At 39.6% G+C, this 23,979-nt stretch overlaps 1 protein-coding gene across 3 annotated transcripts in view; it reads left to right on the top strand.

Annotated features, from left to right (window-relative positions):
• LOC106492873 (poly(rC)-binding protein 3-like) overlaps positions 1–23,979 on the top strand; it is a 153,197-nt gene that overhangs the window by 73,154 nt on the left and 56,064 nt on the right. For all 3 annotated transcript variants that reach the window (XM_067291160.1, XM_067291161.1, XM_067291159.1), the window contains exon 2: positions 15,866–16,008. In XM_067291160.1, coding sequence (XP_067147261.1) covers positions 15,931–16,008 — 78 coding nt within the window. In that variant the 5' untranslated portion in view covers positions 15,866–15,930. The remainder of the gene's footprint in view (positions 1–15,865; positions 16,009–23,979) is intronic.

The following is a 23,979-nucleotide window of genomic DNA, read 5'->3' as shown; positions in this document are numbered from 1 at the left end:
TGAATTTAGCTCTGTTACCGGCCATTGAAAAATAGACATGGAGTGGCTCTGTTCCCACCCTGAGGGAGCTTCAGTTTAAATGCAGTCCTGTGCAAAGCAGTGATCCTCTCGTGGCGGCAGAACTGTATCACTGTTGTGAATGAATGCTGGAATTCCAGCATTCAGAATTGGTCTGAACCCAAAACTACTGAGAAACCAAACTGGTTACTCTGGATTTACCCAAAGACATGGTTTTACTTCGTTGAACAGTTGCTTTCATGAGGACAGACATCATCCTCATGTTTGCTCTTTCAAGTGCATGTGAATCAAGTGTGACTGTAGCTATACAATGCCTCCAGAGCTCTGGACACTTTGCCACCCTGATGCTTCTCAAGCTTTTGCACCTACTTCATGATTAATATTGATGGGCAGCTGATGCAACCCCAGACTCTTAGCATCTCTCCTGCCAGTCACTCCATCTCCACTGATTTTTCCCCTGTCTTTCTCAATGCTACTTTCATCACCTTCTTGAAGAAAAGAGCCTCTTTTGACAAGTCACGTTAGCTCATTCTGCGTTCCCTCTCTGCATTCTGCTGGTGAGTCAGTCTGACACTGGCTCAGCTCATCACCAAAGCATGGACCTAACTTCTAAACATCTGAGCAGGTGCTAACACCAGCATCCAAATTGACTCAGTGCAGGCAAAAAGCTTACAATCATGTTGTTCTGTGTGAATAATCTGTGTAAAAAGTCATTTCCCTGGTGCTGTCCTGCCCTCACTGGCCCTGACTGTACAAACTATTCTTTTATAATCAGTGCTTTAGGGGTTGTATTCTCTATCTCTTCTGTTGCTATAGTCTGAAAGCTTCATTACAAGTTCACATGCCTAACCTAAGGTAAACATCTGCATGTTTAAACACTTCTCCTGAGCATCCTTGAGGATACTTTTTATGAAACATCCTGGGGACAGGGGCGTTACTGGATCACATCTAACCAACAGTACAGCTAAGACATCCACTCCTTATCCAACAGTCGTCACTGGCTAGTACTTCAAAGGCAAACCTTTATTCATCTTGACTATTAAGTAATAGCGGGGAGTAGTTCTAATTAAGCGTATGTACTTCCGTTCGTTGGTAATGCTAGCAAGAGGACAAAACCAAGCTAGTCAAATTGTAGTAACCCTCTACATGTCTTATGCAGATTTATGCAATCATCTTCACCTCTTCTTCAGACATCATAGAGATATGAGGAGTTTGTTTAGGAAGGAGAGACCTTGTTTTCCTGGGTTTTGGTTAGTTCTTCAGTGAGCTACTTTGTGTTGAGGTTTCCTTTCCTTTTCCTTAGCTGTGTATTTTTGTTTTGCTGTGTGTTTTGGGGGCAAAACCTAAGGTCACTTTCCAAAAGTTTGAGATGTTTGCTTTTTGCAATCATATCTTTTATGAAAATAACCAGGCTTCCAAGTGTAGTCTGTCATGCTTGCCACATGACTAGACATGCAGGCTGTCAAAGAAGTTTTGCATATCTGATTGCCTATAATAGATCAGTAACGTGGAAACTTTGAGCTTTCTGAGGTCCTCAGCACACCTGCTGTGTTTTGCTCAGGAAAGGTGAAGCAGTTAAATATAGAAGTAAAGAAATTTTGTGTCTTTCCTTTGTTGGCCTTTCCATGGAGACATTGTATGTGGACATCTCTGTGAGTGCATCCTTGAGGGCGCTGGGGGTTACTTGCCCTGGATGGATGAAGTCCCAGGCCGTGGGTGGGACTGCCCACTGGAGTGAGGCAAGATTCAGTCTGGTCATAGAAAAGCCCAAATGCTTGTGACAGTTAATTAAGATCACACCACTGTGGGAATCAGGCCATTACAAAACTTTTTAGATGCAGCTATTTGGTTTGCATACCTTTAGGGACAGAGGGTTCCCCCGCATTCTGAGAATTGCATGGCCTCTGTTTGGATTGTCCTTACAGTAATCCCTAGCAAAATACATGTGTCCAAACTGACTGGGTAATCTGTTCAGTATTTATTCAATAATTTTTATGGTTTGCATGGAACTTTAATAAACTCATCCATAACGCAAAAATGAACCATAGTCACCAATGGTAATTTCCACTGTGTTGAACAGAAACAGGTAGAGGCACAGGCATGTTATAGATGCCTTGCACTTGCTCTTCTGATATGCAGGTGCCCCCGTTCATGGCTGTTAAGATGTGGGAAGTTGTCCATCCCGGTGATTGCTAAATTGCCTGCTGAGCAGCCCATGCTGTAGCAGGCTCTGCACCAGGCGTTAACTTTGGCCACCTTTGGAAGGATGTCAGGTCCCACTGGAGCCTGGGTTTAGTTGCTTTCGTACAGGGGCCTTTATTAACTGTTACAGATAATTTCAGATTGCTTCATGGTCCTAGAGGATAAGGTTACAAATGTAAATGGGGATGAAAATTATATTAAACTGATTGAGCACAAAGCTTGGTGTCAAATTTGCACATCGTGCAGCTTTTGCTAGAATGTCTTATGTATTGCATCTACGAACTCCACCCAAACATTAAAAGGAACAGACTCAGTGACTCATCTTTTCATGTATCGTATCATCCATCAGAAAACAGCGCTTTCAGAACCACAGAAACAGCTCAGATTATTTTGACATCTTTGGCAGCATGCAGCATAGATTTGTTTTCTCTCTTTTTCCCTTGTCTCTTCCCTCCCTCCAACTCTATGTCTCTCTCTTTTCCAATTTATCTGGATTAAACAAGTCTCTGATTATTCTTTATGCCACTGTAAATAAAGTCATTTTCAGAAACAGATGTCGAAAGAACCCAGTGAAATAATCCTGGAGGCAGATGCAGTCTTCCATAAGCTGCCAAGCGCATGGTGCAATCAAAGTGATGAAACAAAATGGAACAGGCTGCAGAAAAAGTAATTAAATTATAGTTCCATTGTAGAAGCACATTTTGAAATTACTGAGATTCAGAGCCCATAATGCTGGTATTATAGTTGAAAGAATACTTGCCATGGGTCATGAGCATTTTTTTTTTTAACAGTTATTAATCATGCTTGACTGGAAAGACATGTGTAATGTACAACAAGCAGTGGCTGTAGTTGTGCCAAAGGAAGCTTTTGTTCCCTGGAGAGAATCGTATCAAAGGCCAGTGTGTCCCATTATTACATGGGCAATAGCAAAGCGCAGCATCTGAAACAGGGCTTTTCAGATTTCCATGCAGAGTACTGGAAGGGGAAAAAAGAAAACAAGTATTGTATCTTTTTGAATACCCTGCGACCTCTTTTTTCTCTTCCCAAGTTAACTTATTCATTGACTAAATAATAATAATAATAAAAAAACTCTAAAACACCCCTCTTCTCCCTAACTTAAATAATGTCAAGGTTCTTGTAAAAATGGAAGAGACAGAAAATGTGTGAAGCCCTAGAAATTAGAGATGAAAAAGGCCTTATTAGTTCATTCAACTCAGTTTCCTTTCCATTACAAGGTCAGCCTGTAGGGAAGCAGATAGAAAATTTTCTAATTTTTTTTTCCCTTTAGAAAGTGCCCATTTGTCAAAATCTAAATGTTCTGTGAGAATGTGTTGATTTGCTTCTTAAAAATACTAAATGAAAGAGTTTGATAAGGTCTGTCCATACTGCCTTTGCAAGATTGTAAAATTGTACCGTTTGGGTTTTTCATTTCAAAGTGATATTTTTACTTAGAAATATATTATACATAATAGAATATAACACCAGTAAATTTCAATCTGTACAAGAATTTAATTGTAGAAGAATAATCTCTTTGGATTGACAAAAAGATATTACACCATACGCGCACAAAACAAATTGTTTCAAATTCTGACATTTTGCTTCAATTTAGAATGAGAGTAAACCTTACAAAGAGTGGAATTTACTATAAAATATGCACTCTCTGTCTAATTTCTGTTTAAGACCTAATCCAGCATTCCCGATGATAAGTGTTTCTGCTGACTTCAGTGTATTTTTATAAGGCTTCTAGGAAGCTTTATGCAGCCATTCTAAATGGAAATGCCAGAGGCAGTGCAGCTTCTTGAGAATAGTATTCAGCCCAAGAGAGATCCAAAATTCAGGTTTTTGGGCAGAAATGTAGCTTTTAATTGCTTCCCTTTTCCTTTAGTTAAGTCATCCTTGCACCAACCAACCACAACTGGAGCCTTCCAATTTTTCATCTTCTCATTGGCTCCCTCCAAGATCAGTGGCCTTTTCTTTGAATGCTGCCTGTTTTGAATATTGCCTTATTGTTGCTGGCTAAGCTCAGCCTTCTTACTTTGGTAATTTTCCCTGTTAACAGTCTTTCCCAGTCTCCTCTGAATGAAGTCCAGCTTTTTCATTATTTTATGGTAATGGAGTGTCCAGAATACAGTTACATGAACATGGCCACTTCCTCTTCTCCTGCTCTGAAGTATAATGGTGCAGCCTCTCATCTGCAGCCTGCTGTCGTCCCCAAGGGTTTTGTATCATTATTGCTTTGAAGATTTGGCTCACAGTTGAGAATTGTTTTTCCCTAGTTGTATTGTCCTGCCTTTCTTCACTGCAAATCTTTTCATGTTGTTGTCTTCCTGTTCTGTACTTCTCATCAGCTCATCCCCTTTTATACTGTCCGCAATCTTTTCAATTGAATGTTACCTATGGGTGTCACTAGTGTTTTGCTAACATTAGAGATGGAGATAATACCAAAATGTTGGAATGCCAAAAGAGATATGTACCCTATGTCTGCTTAAAGCCCTTTTTGTAGTGAGTTTCTGAGAACATGGGAGGTTTTTAGTTATGGTGCCCATTATTCCAATAAAAACTGGGAAACTACCAGAGCCTGGGTTCCTAGAGGTTTTTGTTTGATGACCTTACTTTCCTCCTTGTTGATCACATTTTCCCCAACAAGTCCTGTGTGACCTCTTCTCCCTGCAGTACCTCCAGGCATCCCCCTTGACCTCCTCTGTAGCACTGTCACAGTGCCCTCCTCTCCCTTTCCTCGCTCATGCTCCTCTCTGTGAGCCCAGGAGAGCACATGGTGGGGCTGGCTCTCAGCTGCTGCGTAACGGGTGTGTGTCTGTCTAGCAACCTGCTGGCCGCCCCGCTGGAAGGAGTTCACCACGGAGCTCAAACCAAAGCCTTGTCCTGGGTGGAAACACACCCTTGCTCCTCCAGTTAGCCTGTGGCTTCACACAACTTGTGTGAACTTGAAATCTTGGACATCCCAGTATCTTTTTGAAATTTTGTTGAAATTGGTCAGGGAGTTTGTATGTGTGCGTATATATATATATATTAGTATAGGAAGGGACTGAGAGATAGACAAAAGGACAGATGCTTCATGAAATGCTGTTTCAGCTGAGTAGCTTTGTGAAGAACACCAGCCATTTATGCAAAAACGTGTTCTTCTCTGTGTAATAGTTGCACAGAATTAGCCAATGGACAGCTTTAGCACTCGTTTCTCCCAGTGCTGAAGTAAGATCAAGCAATTCACTTTAGAACTTGCACTTTGAAGTCATTAATAAATAAACTATTTGATTTTTCTTAGCTTCTGAATACTTCACCAGTTAGACTTCCTTTTGACTTTTAAAGATCCTCCTAGTTTAAATCAGTCACACAGATATTGATTTAAGTGGCTTAAATCTTGGCACACATTTGGCTCTTTACTCCAAATATTGACTGTCCATAAAAGAGTCATTTATTGTGGGTTGGGTTTTTTTTTTTCTTTTCTTAAATCTAGTTTCAAATGAAGCTCTGGGAACTTACTGTTTTTATATCCACTGTGGAATCCTGGGGTTCACAGTGAAGCTCTAATGGTGCTGTGAGTTTTGACTCATCACCAGCAAAATGGTGATTGAGAACTGAAATACTCATCTTGTGAGAACTGCTTTTGAAGGCAGCAAGCAATTCCAGTGCTCTGACAGGATACTGCAACACTGGTTTTTCCTTTTTCTTTTTATCCCTGTCAATGATGAAGTCTTCGTAGCCCAGGGCCGTGTTTGCAGCTGTCGCAATGCTGTTGCTGTTGGACCGGTTTGCCCTTCCTTCCTTCCTTCGCAGAGAATTCCCAACGTGTCCTTGCGCCAAGCAAGCATGAGTGGGACCTCCCAGAAGGGGGGCCTTTGACTGATATTCCAGAGACTGAGATCATTTTTCTTGTGACAGAATAATAGGATTCTATCTTCTTCTCTCTCTTAGATGCTGTATGAATTTCTTTATTTTAATGAGTATTTATTTTATTCGTCTAGGAAGCTTGAATGGATTTTCAAAGCACAGCCATGTAAATAGCACATTTAGGTTGATTACAAAAGTCATCTTCTTTGCTTGTTTGTGTTAGAGATTCAATTCTATCAATATATAATATTTTTCTGTTTAATAAGGTGAAGCGTATTACTGTTGTGAGCCTCTTTTCCCTTAGCAAGAAGCATGTTTTATGTTGAATGGAATGAAATAACTGACTCATGTTTATCAAACCAGATAGATCTACAAAACATTTAGTTTACAAATGGGTTGGACAGATAAAATAGATATTTCTAAGGTGGGTGTCACTTGAATATTGATGGAATTCTAAAAATACAAACATATATAATTATCTGTTTGTTCTGTGCCCAGTGGGAACATACTTGATGGGTTAATGTTTCCTGTTAAAGAACTTGCTGCATTTCTTGAACTGGCTTGGGACTTTTTTTTTTCTTTGATCGATACAAAGCTATCAGTATTCTTGTATGTACTGGCAAAGGAAGTTATAATTCTTATTTGTGTGTGTGTTTGTGAGACCATTTTTGTTAAAGAGAAAAATGTAAAAAGTCATGCTGTTAATATTTGCTTACTAGATTATGTCCCAGCAATTTTAGTGTTTGTTCACATCTACAGTACTAAAAATGGACCTCAATTCCTTTCCAACATTTAACTATATTCTACATATATATACATACTATATAAAAATTTATTGACATATATATATATAATGTAAATATACATATACAAAAATCTTACATAAAATAAAATATCATGGAAATAGAGCCTGTGAACAAAAAAAGATGTTAAAAAGATGCAAATACATTTATTTTCAAATCCATAAGCAAAGTTTGTTTGCCCCAGAACATTTGTCGTCATTTTATTTGTTTTGAATAAAATTGAGGTAAATTTACAATTGAAACACTGTTTCAAAAAGAAAAAAAAATCATTGATAAAGTGTCAATGTCACATATTTGAGTTTAGGGGGCAGAGGTAATTTCACCAATATACCACACATTCACAGTGTTTTGGTCATCAGAATCTGTTTTTTTTGGAGGGGGAAAAATGTGGACTGAAAATCTTTTATTGTACGATAGGCATTATTTCCTGTGCTGGAAAGACGAGTTCCCTACAGTTGGTGGTCTGCTCAGATCTTACCACAATCCTCATGGTGACTTATATGTACATTTCTTTATTAGATTTATTATCTCAGACCCTGTAGAAAGGTTAATGTAAGTAAGTTGTTTGTTTCTTGGCTGAACATAAGCAATTAAAGCCAAGTTTCTATTTAAAACATGAAGAACAAACAAAATTTGAGAAACATAATGCTTAACCTGAGGGTTTGGGAGCCACAGAATAAAAGGGCAGGTAAAGCTGATTTTCTTCTCAAAGCTGTGATTAGAAGATAGTCTTTGGTAAATCGCTGGTTAACTGTAAGGATGTGTTGTCTCTCCTGATCTTGGAGGCTGCCTGGTGCATGGTGAGGCTTCCAGTCTGGGGTCATTGTCTACAGCTTTTCTCAATTTCCTGAGACTTGATTTCCAGGCATTTGAGAGCCTCTAGTGCCCATTTGTCATGTGATGTTTCTTGAAGGGGTAACTATATTTTGTCAAAGTGTATAGTTGTCTATTCAGACACAACATAACAATTTGATAATGACTGATATTAGATAAGTAACTAATGCTTAAATGTTGATACGAGGAGATAATTTTGAACACAATGATACAATAGGCTTTACTGTGTTTCTCTGAGTTTTCTTCCTGTGATAAATTTGCCATATGGTTACCCAAAAGGTTTTACCAACATATTATAAGTAGCAGAATCAATAAATATGTTGCTGTTCATTTGCTTTGTGTAAAGCAAAAAGGGAGCATCCAGTGCCATTGACTGAAGCATATGCTTTCCACCTGGTTTAAAGCACACTAGTCCTTTTAAGGAATGAGGCTCCTATCTGTTAAGCTCAGCAGTTGAAAGTACATCAGGTGAGAGTAAAAGGCACAAGTCTCTCTAATCCTGCTATTCTCCTTAAAGATTTTTTGACATATGGTTATCTTCAGTCAATCCGGATGGAGACATATGTACCTATATTAGTGCTATATGGTAAGGGCTTTTCCTATTTTAGGGAGAACGCAAAGACAGCTTCTTTTATAGATAGCAGAGGTTCCTCCTCTAAAAGAAAGCGTCAAACATATCCCTTAAGGGAAAACTGGCCCCTCTTTAAATACTTCACAAAATTACTTGGGAAAGGCAGCAGTCCTGGAGTCTTACCAGTTTTTGTACTTGCTATTGCCTTTAAAAGTTGTTCTGCTCTTCTTTGATCTATCGTTTTCTTATCACTTTTGCATGTCTTTGGTGAACCTGCTACTTCCAGGTATCTATAGTAACTGCAGGGTTTAGTATATCACAGGTATTGAGATTTTTACAGTAGTCAGCAAAAGAAGCACATGGCTTGTTAAGGTGTGTAACTGTCTTCTGTGCATAACTTTTAACCGGTGGAATCATGTGCTGCTCTTTAATCCCTTTTCTCTTTTGAGCACTTTTTTCATAAAACAGATGTTTTGTGTATCTGTTTGTATACTCAGTTGCTGCTCTTTCAATGGCATATATTCAGTTTACCATCATATTAGTTAATTGTTGATTTAGCTCTTTTTGAACACGTGCTTTATGAATTTCCTGGAACCTTGTTACCTTCTGTGTTAATTTTGTTCTTGAGCTATTCCTTTTCCTTATTTTTTTTCTTTAGTGAAGGCCTATTTTGTCTACTGACTCCCCACTAATTTTTCTGGTAAAGCAAAGAGTTAATTTTCCGAACAAAGGATCTGTGGATCCATCCCAACTATCGACTTATTTTAAATGGGGCATGATAGGGTGATGTAACAGAGCCAGGTTCTGCAGATCTTGCTCACTTCATTAAGGAGTTAGAGATTACCATTAGCTCTATTCTGGGATATAAATGCTAAGGATGAAAGTAAAATGTATAATCTCATTCCTTTGTGTACAGTCCTCTCTAGTAATTTGGGAGATGGAACTGTTAAAGCAGAAAGGTTAATACTCCACCTGCTTCCTTAGCTATTGTTTTTTAATCAGATTCTCCTGGTGAGGTTTCTGTGTAAAAGTGAAGTGCTTCAAAGCATGATTTCTCCTTTTCCAAACAATTGTTGCGGGGACAGAAATCCTTTGAAAAGTTATTATTATTACTGTTATGTTACTGTGGGCATCCTGCAAACCTTTTGTTCTTAGTGATCACACAGCAGTATGGTTTAGGAACAGCAGATGTCTTTATCCTTCAACGTTACATAAACTGACAAAGTGTATGGTTAGCAAATGTCCACTCTTCTTTTCTTTCTTTGACTACTGAGACAATAAATAGCTGGTGCTAGCTATTACTTTTCACCATTTCTGAAAAGAAGTTCCTTAAAGGAAAACATTCTGAATGGAGCTGGGCTTACTTTTGATTGTACTTTGGGGTTGGTTGTTTTTTTTTTTTGGTTTTGCCAGTGTTTTTCTATATAATTACGCTGTTTAGTCCTTTGACATCCAAAGATGTTACTTTCAAGTGAAAAGCCATAGATAATAACTGCTTAGCTTATCAAAAAACTTGAAAGCCAAGTACTTATTTTTTCCATTTGATAGCATGAACCCTTTTCTGGCAAATACCTTACTTTTAATTATTTAAATTCTTCTATATATGCCTAAATGTGGCTCAATTTCTATTGGCAGTGTCACCAGTTCTTGTCCTGTAATAATTCTCTTACATTTCCTTCAGTCTCCTTCTCCTTTTCTTCAGTCTAAATGAAAGAATAAAATAATAAAAGTAGCATAAATCTGTCCCCAAAGAACTCTGCCTTGCTGAAGGTGCAGGTCCCTTCTTCTCATCCTGATTGCTTGCGCTGTTTCTTCCAATTCAAGGGAGGTCTCCCTCCACCTGGAGGACTTCTGATCCAGAGGACTTAGTTACAACCTTTTCATGTTTTCCCGTGTTTCAGTTTTCTCTGGTTGTCTTTGCTCACTCCTTACAATCTTTTTTTCTTTTCTTTTTGTGATAACACTTTGTTATCTATTTTAAAAGAGTTATTCCTAATTAAACCAAACTCTGAGCTATTGTCTTCATAATATCAGGGTGTTACTGTCCAACTTCCTGTGCTTAATAACTGCTGAGAAGTCTCTTTGTTCATCTTTGGGTTACTCTGCCCGTATCTTAGTCTTCTTCAGTTCTTGTCTTCTTTTTCTGCTCTCCCTTCCTCTGGCTTGATCATCTGCTAGTTATCCCTCCTTTGGGATATTCTCTTATATTACTGAAATGACAGGTTTATTTTGAGAGACTGGATGTTCTCATGTTTCCCCTATTTAAGTTTTCTTCTTCTAAACCTGCTGATACATGGGAACTAGATGACAGAATTTAAGGAAATGTCCTCATTTGAATTACACTTGGCTTCTGCTGAATGTCACTATAATTTCCCCAATTCTTTTCTCTTTGTCAGAAAGAAAATTTTTCTTTCCAGTGGAACAGCTGGAATTTGTCCTTTTGAATCTTACCTGTAGGTTATTTCTTGCTTTCTTCATAATTACATCTTTCTATTGATGATGATGAAGGACAATAATGAGATTCAAGGGTCAATTTTGAGACTCAGGCTCAGAGAATGCTGTGCTGGATGCTCTGACCAGTTTCATCTTTTCTGCGAAGCCCAGATTTAACAAACATACAATCTGTACCTCACCTACCAGAGCAGACCTCCTCCTTGAACATTTTCAGGAAACTCTCATTTCCACATTGATCTTCTCACTTTATTACCTGTATCAGCCAACTGAATCTTCAGCTCTGTCTCTCTCCCTGCCTTTCTTCTCCTTTCCTCTTTCTCCCTTTGCCTTCTAGCACAGCCCTGTGACTGTGTGGCTCTGCCCTGTAGCAGCCACCCACACATGCTCTCACTTTCGCTTCCTCCTTCCTCTTGCTCCTCTGAATCTTCCAGATGAGCAGCTTTCTTCTCTCTTGGCAGATTCATGGATGTCAGATAACTTCTTGTGGCTTTCAACTCGGAGATCAACTGCCTGACATCTACGTTGGAACTATGTTGATTTTATTTATCTCTGGCATCCCTGCCTGCTGTGAAGTCAATGATTTTCCTATCCTGCATGCCTGAAGCGCTCACCTTAGAGATTTAAAGCATGTATTTTTTATTTTTTAACTTTTTTTATATTTTTTTTTAACAGTGCAGCCATATTCTCTGCCATCGTCTCCTTATTTTCTTGGGAGGGGATTAGTAGACTTGAGGGACAGAAGAAAAGGGATTATGATGTTGACTTTTCATGACTCAGGCTTCAGGCAGCCATCTTACCCTCGCCCCTCTGCCTCATGGATCCCTAACCTCTGTGTGTGTGTGTGTGTGTGTGTGTTGGTTATGTCACTGCCCTTCAGCTGTATAGCCCATCTTGCAGCTTAGATTAATTCAATAAAATACTTGAGGAACTGTGGTGTTCTTTGTAGTACTGTGGTAAACACATGGCTGAGCTGTGTGTTGTTCTAACCACTTAACCTACCAAAAATTATTGAAATGCCTTGTTAGAAAATTGACAGTTTTTGTGTAGTGAATAGTGAGCATACAGGACATCCCATTTTATGCCAGTTTGGGTTATCTAATGTTGAAAATACATACAAACATGCACTTACATATAAAAGCCATTTGCATTAGATCAAAGGTCTATTTTATTGGATTTTTTAAACGATTATGCCTGTTTTTATGCATTTGGATGCATGTTCCCACCTAAAGAGGAATTTTCACTTTTTATATGCTAAACAGCAGTGGGAATATCTTCAGGTGCTCATGCTCAGCCCTCCAGGAGGCAAGGATCTGCTGTTTCTGGCACTTTTCTGAGGTGATCTGCCTATTCTTGGTCCCTTTTCTTGCTTGTTACTCTGAGCTGCAGAGCCCTAGATCTCCCATTTTGTGCACTGGTCCTCAGCCCTGAGATCAGAGGGGACATTTTGTCCCATTGGTCTTCTGGTTCTGCCAGCTCTCCGTTGAAGGCAGGGTATAATGCATAAGACCTTACTCTTAACATTCATCCAAGCAACTGATTGTAGCTGCTTGTGCAATACTCTCTCTGCTCCCCTGTGGACACCCTGACTTTCCTCTGGAGTCAGGAAAAGCATGACAGATGGATTTTTTCCTAGTCTGTGTGGTTCATCTCCCCAAGCCCCCAGAGTAGCCATGGGACCTCATCACACACAGTGTGAGAAAGGCAAGCCTTATGTATTTAGCATAGCATTTGCTCACACAGGTAGGCACACGTAAAGCAGGAACATAATAAATTGTTCAAAACGCTGATTTTGCAAAGGAGAGGGAAATGATTTTTCTGATTAAATATTCATGATGCGCTCTATATTATAGTGGTAGGTTTATAAATACATGGCTGGATCGCTGGCTGAATAGGAGGCTTTGCAGAGGAAACCACACTCTCCCTAGTGCCAGGATCTGACATCTCCATACCTACAGAGATGAAGGCTAGTGTATTAGCGATGATGCCTTGGAAAAAAATTGCTTTAATTGATTAAAAATAATAAAATACAATAATATATTTTATTTTGATCTCTCTTTAAAGCTGAAATATTCAGGTAATTAGCAATTCCCTAGGTTCACTTTACAAAGCTGTAAATGTTTTACTAAAATATACAGACTACCAGGACACCTGGGACAACAGTAAATGACCTGGCAAAATGAGCACCCTTCTGTCTTTATGGTAAACATATAGCTTTCATGTATTTCTTCCTTATTCTGTGAGGTTGCCTTTCTGAATTCATTGCCTTTGTGTCTCACACAGCTGCCTGACTTCTTGCATGCAGACAGGCACTCAGCCCTCCCCCAGACATCTGTGCTGCTTCTCAGCACCAGGTGCCACAATTCAAGCTTCTTGAGAGGAGAGGTAGAAAAAAATCCTGCAAAAAATCAAAGTGCAATGATATTTTTACTAAAATTTGTAGGAGAATTTTATTTTTAACCTCTGTTTTTAAAAAGAACCCAAAAGACATTAGCTAAAAATACACTTTTTGAGGGTTCATCTGAGAAAGGTTAGGATTTGGGATTGGCTTCCTGCAAAAGGTTTTCCTGTAAAATTTTTCCAATGTTGATTGTACTACTGTAGCATCACAGCACTCAGCAAAAGGCTGTGGCAACTGTGAATCTATATATTGTCTGGGATTATTTTTCCCACATGGGAATAAATTTCATTTGAAACTTATAGGCTTACCTTCATCACCAAGTTCTGATCCAGCAAAGGACTTAGGCGCCTAACTGCTTGTTGAAGGACATTCACTATGTGAAACCTTCATAACATCCCCTAAGCTACTGTAGGTTTCTAGAGATCTCGGATGGCTAATTTTGCTCCAGGAAAATCCAGAATGCTGAGCTGCATGCTATCGTTTATATGCAAAAACGCTCATGTTTTTTCCTTGACAGAGCTGAGCAGTAAATGCTTCACTCCTGCCTGATCTCCCTTAGGAGCAGTCCCTCAGAAAGCAGCAAGGAGCAGGTGAGCCCCATGGGCCTGTTCCCCTGTTAGTCTGGGAGCAACCATGGTGGCCTCCTCCATTCCTCTCTCTGTGTTTGTCAGAAGAGACAGTCTTATTCACCCATTTGCAGATTCAGCTGTGAGTCCTGGTCTAACCTTAAAGAAGGAGAATACAGCCCGATATCTTCCTCTGTCATGTCCTACCAGCTGACTTGGGCCATTTTCCTCTCACCCTCTTGACTGCATGGTGCATCAGGGGCACGGCCAGGCTGTTTCTGGTTTTTGTCTTCCTGTCCAGGCACCTTACTCCCCTTCTGCTTTTCTCCGTGCAGACTGGTGATACGATAATGTAGGTGGTAAGCCTAAAAAAGTGGAAAAAATAGAATTTATTCCAGTGTCGCTGGTCTGCCTAGTAAAGCATATGGAATGAAATGTAGTGATTCCTTGTTGGTTAGGGAAAATCAGTTCTGGTAGTGGAGCAAGTAGATGGGAGCTGCTCTGTGGTAGACTCATGGACTTGCTTTTGGAAGGACGAGTTTATGTTGCTCTTTCCCCTTTCTCTTTTCACTCCTTCTCCTCAAGCATGTCTGCCTCTTATTCTTGTGTTCCCTGGAGGCACAGATGCTCTCTGTGGCCCTAGACATTCCTGCAGAGACATTAGTGAAAACTGCATCTTCCAGGGTGTTCTCCAGAGGCATGAAGGTCAGGTGTGGCTTGGCCATTGGCAGATTTGGGCTGAAGCAAGACGCATATACCTAGCCCTCAGAGGAGTTATTCTATGGGATGGTCTTCCCATAATACACAAAATATCTAATGAGGGGAAATGTCAGGCAGCAGATTTAAGCCAGGTAAAATGGAGTGCTTTTCCTTACATTAGTAATGAATCTGTGACACCAGAACTTTTGGAGACCGAGAGTATGGATTGAAGAAGGGGTTAGACAAATTCATGGAGGACTGGTTCATTGATGGCTATTCAAAATGTCAGTCTGGATGCAGTCTCTCGCTCAAGAAGATCCTGGATGGCTGATTGCTGGTAGCTCAGCGAGTCTCTCAGGAATCACTTTAAACATCTTCCATTGACCTCTCTCATAGATAACACTTTCAGCTAGATGAACTTTATTTTGGTCTGGTGTGCTGATTCTTAATGGCTCTTAAGGTGGAGCTTAATCAGTTGATGGAACAATCTCTGCTCGATGGTATTTCCTGTGTTTTCAGGGGACTGATCTCATAGGTCCCTCTGGTAGTTTGGTCCCATGTCTGAGCCATCTACACAAGGGGATGCCAGCCTGCCACCCTGGTGGATGTTGCCGTACCTTCTGAGCTGCCACCAACAGTGTGGTTACCCCTCGGCATGCTCAACAGTTGGTGCCTGGGCTAGCCAGGCTTTTGGGAAGCTCCAAAATGCAAAGCTAATAGGCAGGATTGTCATTAATAAGAAACAGTTGTTGAGAGGAGTGATGTGTGTTTATGGGTTTTATGCTGTATAAGATAGGCCTGAAAAGGACAAAAATAAATAAGGAAACTCTAGGCCTTTTCTAGCGTGAAATTTGCATGCCCTTGCTAATATTCTTTCCTGCCCCCATTTTTGCTTGTAATGGTAAATGTCCTTGTGTTAATAAACTTGTAATATGTGTTATTTATCCCTTCAAGGCCAGTCCTTGCAGCTTTATTAGTATATTAGGATATTTATGACTTTGCAAATGACTGAAAATCTGCAATTTGTCATTATGAATTAAGAAACATGTTCCTTCCGCTTAGGGCTGAAGCTGGGTTTTGGTCTTGGAGAGACTGAGCCACCTCTGGGCTTGGTAGACAAATACAAAGACAGTGCCCAGATTTACAGCAGCAAGTGGCTCTTAGTTACTCAGATGTCTTTGATAATGTGTTATCTGCTGTTGCTGGTAGGGATCAGTGTTTAGGCTCAGAAGTAATTCTTTCTAGGTAGAGAGAAAGTAAAAATCTCTGTTCTGCAAAAACAAAAAGGGAAAGAGGTAGTAAGAGAGTGAGAAAGGGAGAGAAATGAAAGTAGTACCACACACATGTAAAAATATATGCATGTATGATCAAAGGGGGGAATGTTAATTGTTTTGTACAACATGATATTCTCAGTTCAGAGGAGCTTCAGCCACTCAATGGTACTTTTTTTTTTCCCTTTCTTTCTTTGCAGGTTGATTAAGTGACAAGAAAAAAAAAAACGAAGCTGCTTTCAAGTATAGAAGAGACAAGGCCAGGATGAACACGAAGGACACAAAAGTGACTGAAGGAGGTCTCAATGTCACGCTCACCATACGCCTCCTCATGCACGGCAAGGTGAAGCGTTTCATGTTGCCCTAGCAGTTGCCATCAGAGTCTGGCAGGGATGGTCACGGAGGCTCTGCTTCTCCTCCTCCTCCAACTCCAGCCAAAAGCACCATTGCTGTGACTGAAAAATCACCCCCTGCCTTTCAAGGCAGCATGCTTAAATTTGTATTGCAGTTCAAATTCAAAAATTCATTTTGAGCCATTCCAGCAGCAAAGAAGAGTTTTGTCATTGGTAGTTAGCCAAATTAGACAGACCTTTGCACAAGGCTGACCTGTCTACAGCTGCCATCTTTTCTCGCCTTTCTCATCATTTGCTGGACTTCGCAGTCTTTTTAAATTTTAAAATGTCACAGTCTTTTGAAAATACCAGAACATTGATTTCTGTGAAGTAATGGCCACAGAGTTACTGCATATATCTGTTGTATTCACATAGGAGGGTTCTTCATTATTCTGATACAGCATCTGAATATAAATATATATTCTGTGAATATATATATATATATATTCTGATATAGCATCTGATATTTCCATCTGAATATGAGGAAAAACTACTGTGAGGGTGACAGAGCACTGGAGGAGGTTGCCCAGGAGTGGAGTTTCCTTCTCTGGAGATATTGAAAACTCACCTGGACACGATCCTGTGTAATATGCTCTAGGTGACCCTGCTTGAGCAGGGGGGTTGGACTAGCTGATCTCCAGAGGTCCCTTCCAACCTCAACCATTCTGTGATTCTGTGATCTTATTAGAGTGAACCCCCTAATATAACAAGCTGTTGTCCAGGTCGCCCATGGGTTTGGTTTGGAAGGTTGGACAGTAATTGCATTTCTGTCCAGTGCAGCACTAAAGCACATAGGTAAGCATGCAAGCTGTGCCATAGACAAGGTGCCAATTCAGCATTGTCTCACTTGACAATCTGATAGCCATTTATTTCACATCACAATATCACAAAATGAGTTTTTAATTAAAACACATTTCATAGGTTTGTTTTGCAATGTTTGCATCAGCCAACAACAGACATTAGGCTTAAGGAATGGATGTCATAAAAAGGAGTTATGCTTGGCTCTTTTTTAACGAGGGACAGTGAAGATAAATGTCATTCTACAGATCAAATTTTTATATATAAATCTAAAAAGTATTTTTTACTCCTTCAATTTAATTTATAAACTAAAAATATATTTATATTTTAAAACAGTGCATGCTTTCAACTCTTTAGATCAGAAACCTATGGCATGAACACACATATGATAGATATATCCACAGCACAAATATTAACTAACGTAGCTCCATCTATATTATACTTGTGGAGTTGTTAGGAAATACAGTTTAAGTTTGCAATTGAAAAAACCCAAAACTTAGGATATGCCAGAATTAATGTACTATGGATCAAACTATGTATTTTCTCAGAAATGATTCAGCCATTTTGGTTGATCTCTTCTTTTCCAGAAATATTCAGCTTCAGGCAGGCATCTGGTGTGTAAAATTTACATCTTAAATAGGGAACTCTCAAATGTATTTATTAACAGTCTCTTTTACCAAACCCACCTAAAATCTGTGCACATGTCTGCACTCAAAATTAGTTCTTAGGGATTCGGTTCTACTGGGTCCTGGTCCTAGCCCAGAAAAGATCTGAACACATCCATATCCTGGTAGGTGCAGGTAACCCTACTGCTTCCAGTCAAATTCCTGTGTGCTTAAGTGTAACTTTTTTTTTTTTTTAAATCACTGCCACACAGCTCAGCTTCTTTCAGAATCATGCCAGTAAAGCCCAAGTCAAGTATCCCTCATTTTCAGGACATTTACTTAAACTGGGGGTTGAGGGTTTTTTTCTGAAGCAAAAGATAATCAGAAAAGAAATGAGAAAAAGCTGATTTTCTGTGTTGAACATAGTTGGTTGTGTGTGCAACCACTCTTAACAGTAGTGAATGTTATGTGTCCAGTCTTCAATGCTTACGTAGCCCCAAGGGTCTAAATTAAAAAAGCTGGGAAATTCAAAGAAGTGGGAGCATACCACACATTCTCAGCTAACAAGGCACGATGGGTATACTGTGAGCTCCACTACGCTCTAATCATGTATCCTATTGTGCCTAAGTATTGCAAAGAGTATATTAAATTAGAATTTATTTTGGCAGTTAAAGTTGGGCTCTTACGGTTTCTTTGATGTCATTTCTGTGACTGAAAAATGCTAATATCAAGGAGCAAAGGCTGTCTGAGCTGATAGGAACTCTCTGTGAGAAAGTCACTCCGTATGTGCCTCTGAAATAGAAGAGGAAACATGCTCCCCTGCTCTTCCCTAAGATTTGTTGTGGTAATGACATTGCTGGAGATTGCTGATCTCTCATTAGTATTTCGAGACAAAGCATTTAACTGAAGCAGAGCTTGGGCTATAAATAAGTGGTCATAGCTTGAAAGAGAAGAGGGGAATTAGAAGCGTGTTTTTAAAAATAACAGCAGCAAATTGGATTCCAAGAAAGGTAATTCTGAAGTTATTTGTTTCTTGGTGAATTTCATGGAAATTCCAGGGTCTCTCCTGCATAATCTTAACTTTGTCCCTGAACCCCTACTACCAGTGCACCTAAACATTTTTGAAGGACTTTATGGACACAAGCTGAGAGCATGTGCATTTGTGGGCAAACAGCCCCAGCTGTCAGAGCCCTCTGTAAGGATTGGCTGAGCTCCAAAAGAAAGATTCATTTTCCTTTTCTTTCTTTTTTCTTTTTTTGCCAGAAATGAACCTGTTCTAGCTATCTGCCCATTACAGGTTCTTTGGGTTCTTGATGTTTCTTTCTTGTTATTCCTTGTTCACCTTTTGCTGAATTTTTTATTCCCATGAATTGCGGCCAGATGATTTTCTTGCTTACTGTAATCAGTAACCAGGTTGAAAGTTTGTGGAAAATTGTTGCCTTGCCCACAGATCTCTGGCAACATACCTTAGTACTTAACATCTGTTGCCCTTTTGTTCCAGATTTGGGCAGTTCATGACGGAATAAAAGAGCTTCAGAAAAGCCCTTACATTGCCTATGCTGGATAACGATGACATGATTTTTGCATGGTTTGGATTTGTACACAGCCTGTATTCATAGGCTTATTAAAACCCTTGAGACTCACCGTTAAAAGTTAAATTTAGATGTGGAGGGTAAACAGACTGCCAGTGCAAAGGTGTGAAATTTCAGGAAAGTGGTTTAATGGAGACTGAAAAGTTGGGTGCATGAGGCGAGGAATGCGAGATAATATGGAAGCCTGCTGGCGGGGCAAGGGCCCCGGGGTCACAAAGCCACTTTGGGACCCGTCCCAGAGTGGTGGCACAGGAATCATTGCTTCCTCCCTTGAGGACAAACATGTGCCTTGTCTCCCAAGGGCCTTCTGCTTGAAGATGCATCTGTGAAACTCTCTTGGGTATAGCGAAGGGGGCAAGAAGCCAGTCAAGGCTAGATGGTGTCAGAGGAAGCTTTTAGAGAAAGGGGAAGAAGTTGAGAAATAGAAAACAAAACGGATTAATGAAGTCAGGTGGGTTAGGAAGAATAAGGAAGTAATTCACAGGTAGAGTGAAGGTGGGAAGAGAAAACTGGGAGGGAAGCAGGCCTCTTACCAAGTAACAGCAGGTATGAACTAGAAAGCCAAGGCAATTAAGGGGGGAAAGTAATTTGGAAGATTCATGTTCAGTGAGAGGAGGAGATCTGGAAGGCAGAAAGGCTGCAAGGTGTTGGATGCGGTTGTGTCTAGAGTAGCACGTTAGGGATATGTTGGGTTGGAAAAGAATTCCATTGCAGCAAAAGTGTATGCAATTTTGGATGTATATACAGCATATCGTGGGGCGAAGAGAGGGTAATTACCTTGCTGTACTTCTGGCAAAATCACACCTGCAGTTGTATGTTCAGCAGTCAGTGCCATATTTGTGGTTGATGTTGAAAACTGAGTGGAGAAGGAATGCACAGAAAAATAACGCTTTTCAGAGGCTGAAGAGATTGTGTTTAGCTTTGTTCAGACATTCCCACAAACACTTGAAGGGAATAAATACAAGCAATGAAATGTCATTAATTTGAATGACACAAGAGCTTGTGGCTGGAAATGATGGGATAAAGTATATTTTTTAAATAAATCATAATGAGGGAATCCCAGGAGAAACTCCTGGCGTTGAGATTTTTATGAGGCTCTGGAGCTGTCTGCTAAGCAGATTTTAAGTATGCCTGGGTAAGAGCTGCCCTTGTACAAACGTATAATCTGCATTGATGGAGTAAAGACAGGACTAAGTGGAAATTTTCCTTCTCTGATGCCATTTACTAGATGATATGTTCCTCATAGTTTCAGTAATACAAAAATAGCAAAAATGGACCTGCAGGGAAATTTTCAAGGGTGGACAAGAACCTAGGAGTGCTGTGGCTTTTAGGCACTAAACTTTCCGTACTAGCAGCTTTGTTTTAGCTGTGTTGAGCAACTCTGTCTCCCAGTGGCTTCAGCTGGATTGGTGGGTGCCTTGTGGCACTGGAAGGACTGACTGCAGTGGAATTGCATCCAGCTTCAGTGGTGACTTTTGAATATATTGGTGATTATTTTATCATGCTATAGAATTTTCTACAGATGGAAAAAAAATTCAGACTCATTAAAGTGCTTGCTCACACTTAAAGACTCAAATACAGGCAGCATAAAACTATGAAGAACATTACCACTTTCATCTGTATAGGTAATATGGTCATAGCGTTAGGGATTATTTTTAGCAGCCGCTTTTGCATACCTGCTTAATTGACCCCAAAAGATTTTTAAAGCAAGAAAAGAAATAATTAATTTTTTCCCCATCATGAAGGTAATGCTCTCCTCCTTCCTCATTTGTTTTCTTTTAGTTTTAACTTATTAAAATGCAACATAAAAGAAAGCAACTCTAAGAATCATCTTTTCAGTAACTTAATCCAAGCCAGAAAATGCCAACCAAGTCAATGTTTGTTCTCTTCTTTCTAGTTTCCAGGAATGCTATCAAGGTATTATGAGGATTGACTGTCCCACTTATTGCTGTTATAGTTCTTGTTTTGTTTGCATGACTGTAGTACCTAAGAGCTCTGGTCATGGAACAAACCTCAGTGTGCAAATATGTGCAAATCTCTTCCTAGTATTACTGTGGTAACAGCTGAAAGTTTCTCACTGTTTTCACTAGCCTAAAAAGTCAATGGAAAGAACAGAGCTCTTTTCCCACAACCCGTGGGCATTGTTTGTTTCCCAAAACAGTTGCTGTGACCAAATTTTTTCACTTTTGTCAAACAGAATATCATCAGTCAACAGTTATAAAGAATTGAGATTGCAAAAGGCACACTGTTCAGTGGTGCTGTTTCAGCATGGCAGGCAGAAGAACAAAGTGAAGGGACAGAACTGTTTTTTGATTTTTTTTCTTTTTTTTGAGGAAGGACGGGAGGGTTGGTGTGAAGCTGTACAGTGATATTTTATGAAAAATTGATTACCCATCTGCTATCAAAAAGCAAATGAGAAATGCCCATTGGCACAGTTGCCAAAAAAATGATAGATGGACATATGGAAGAGTCATAACACTGGCATCTCCATCAGAAGGACCATAATTTGAAGGTTTCCTCGCATTAGCACATTTGTTAGCATGAGATCTGTCTCAGTAAGGGCTTGGACTGTAGTGTCTTACTAAATTAGGGCTGTTAACATCAGACAGTAACTACAGAAGCATCACCTAGGAACATGAGATCTCCTGTGTCAGCAAGGCTAATCCCACATAATTCCAAAACACAAGTAAGACTCTCGGTTTATCTGAGGCAGCCATTTGTTCCCTGAGATAGACCTGTTAAATCATGTTTCCCAAAAGTGATCATGGCTGTTTTTTTTCAGCCTTTAAAAATACTGATGTCCTGTATGCACCATTTTCATGGGTTTGTATGATCTTTCATGCAAAGATCTTCATATTCTTATACAAGTATTTAGAAATGTATCCTCAGAACAACACTAAGAGAAAGTGTTGGGTTGTTAGGCCTTTTTATGGATGGAGAGAGAGACAACTGGTGGTGGTCTAGAACGTTTTATCAGAGTGGACGTTTGCTGTTATCAGGATAACTCTTTGTTTTGTGACAGATGTGCTTCCACACCGTGGAAGGCTGTATTTCATCAGTGCTCTTCTAATAGGCTTTTTGTTGTTTAAAGAGCCCAGTCCTGTTGGTCCTACTTTATCCTTGCTCATAGAAAGCAGATAAGAGTACACAATCAAAGCATTACTTGAATGAATTTGAAGGCTTTAGGGTGTGGCCTGTAGTCTGTCAAATGTTTGGGAATAAAAGTATATATTCTTACATTATTTCTTAAATGGTCTTTCCTTCTAGATGTGGCTTTATATCATGGCTCCTGTGAGGTTAGTGTTGCATTTACACCATGCATCACATAGTGTTGGCAGTAGAAACCACATGCTTGACACTAATAAAGCAAGGGCTGGGCTTTTATATGGTTTGGGAGTAGCTAGCTGTTTTGTTTTGATTTCCTGGGCCACAATAATTATTAATCTAGCCTTACACTTAGAAAAATGATGTAATTTCACACATTATGTTTACAGATCAAAGGTTAATCTTTATACCAAGGTTTGTTACCATTTGTTAAGCCTTCTATTTTCTTAACATGACTAATTTGTTTCTCTTGCTGTTCAAAAGGCACCCTGGCTAATTAATTAGGAAATAGCTTTCTCCTACAGCCTGTTTTGTGTCCTCGTTTAGTCATTTTGCACCATCAAGAGCTTTGTCAAAGCCTTAGCTCACCAAGACTTCTGTGCTGCCTCCTCTTGTTCTGATGGTGGTGCCTGTCTGTCAGGTTACCATAGATAATGCAGAAAACATAGGAAGAGCTTTCCTTCTGTGATGGACCCGCCACTCTCTAAGCATTTGTTAAGCATAAAATTCATTCCATTCCATATGAATTAGGTGTGAAAGTAAAATTATATGCTGCATTTCAGCATGAAGGAAAGTATACCTCTTTTTTACCATTGCTTTTGCTCAGGTTATCTGCAATGGATCGTGTGGCTGGCTAACAGGAAGAAATATTTCTTTTTGGCTTAATTTGCTTATAAAATAGGGCAATCTTCTAGTGCTTGTTGGTGAGGTTCTCTTCCTGTCATCTGATCATCTCCTTAGCTATTAGAAATGGCATACTAAAGAGAACCATAGTCATAAATCAACCCAGCCCCAAAGGCTAATGAACTTTTTTCAGGCTATTTGAAATTAAATTTCTTTTTTTTCCCTCGGATTTCTGATAGTGACAGGATGCTGTGGAGCTCAAGTGCAAGACTGTCCTGCGTGAGACACTGGCATCTGGAGATATGCCCTTTGAAAGGCCTTATCACGGCTGGGTACTCTGCACTATCTGAAGCTCAGGCCACTTTGATGAGTATCCAGATGGGCATCTCAGATTGCTCTCACTTCTGGAAGAAAAGCTTGTATCTGTCTGTCTGTTTGGTGGCTGTGTATGTATTTTGACTTCCCACACAGCTATATAAGTACATGTGTGGGTGTGCATCTGTATCAGTGTAATGTATACACACACACAATTGCGGCTTTTTGGAGGCATCATGTTCATCCAATGCAGTTGCTGTGGCTTTTTTGGTTTCTGACAGGCAAATGTTTGCATATTGAAGCCAAGGAGCTTGAGTATTACTTTTAGGTCTGCCATTAGTCTGCTGGATCACCTTGGACCTATCTTTCTTCCCCGGTGCTTTAGTTTCTCCATTTATAAAAGTTCCATTCATGCAGTGCTTTTTGATCTGCTGTTGAAATGTGAGTATATAAAGCCCAGTAATTATTATTGTATAAGCTATTCTCTTATTATGTGTATGTATAGGTAGCTAGTCAATAAATCAGTCTGAAATTGGTAATAAAAACTTACATAGCATAATGTATGCTATATGCCCAAGCACTGGAAAGTAGCAAATAGTGCAGAGATATTAGTATATTCTAGTATGCTATTATTTTCTAGGAGAGCTAAATCAAACTCCTGTCT

The sequence above is a fragment of the Apteryx mantelli genome, chromosome 2, assembly GCF_036417845.1.
Source record: "Apteryx mantelli isolate bAptMan1 chromosome 2, bAptMan1.hap1, whole genome shotgun sequence".
Lineage (NCBI taxonomy): Eukaryota > Metazoa > Chordata > Aves > Apterygiformes > Apterygidae > Apteryx > Apteryx mantelli.
Note: the sequence above shows the minus strand (reverse complement) of the source record. Positions and strands in the feature narration are given on the sequence as shown.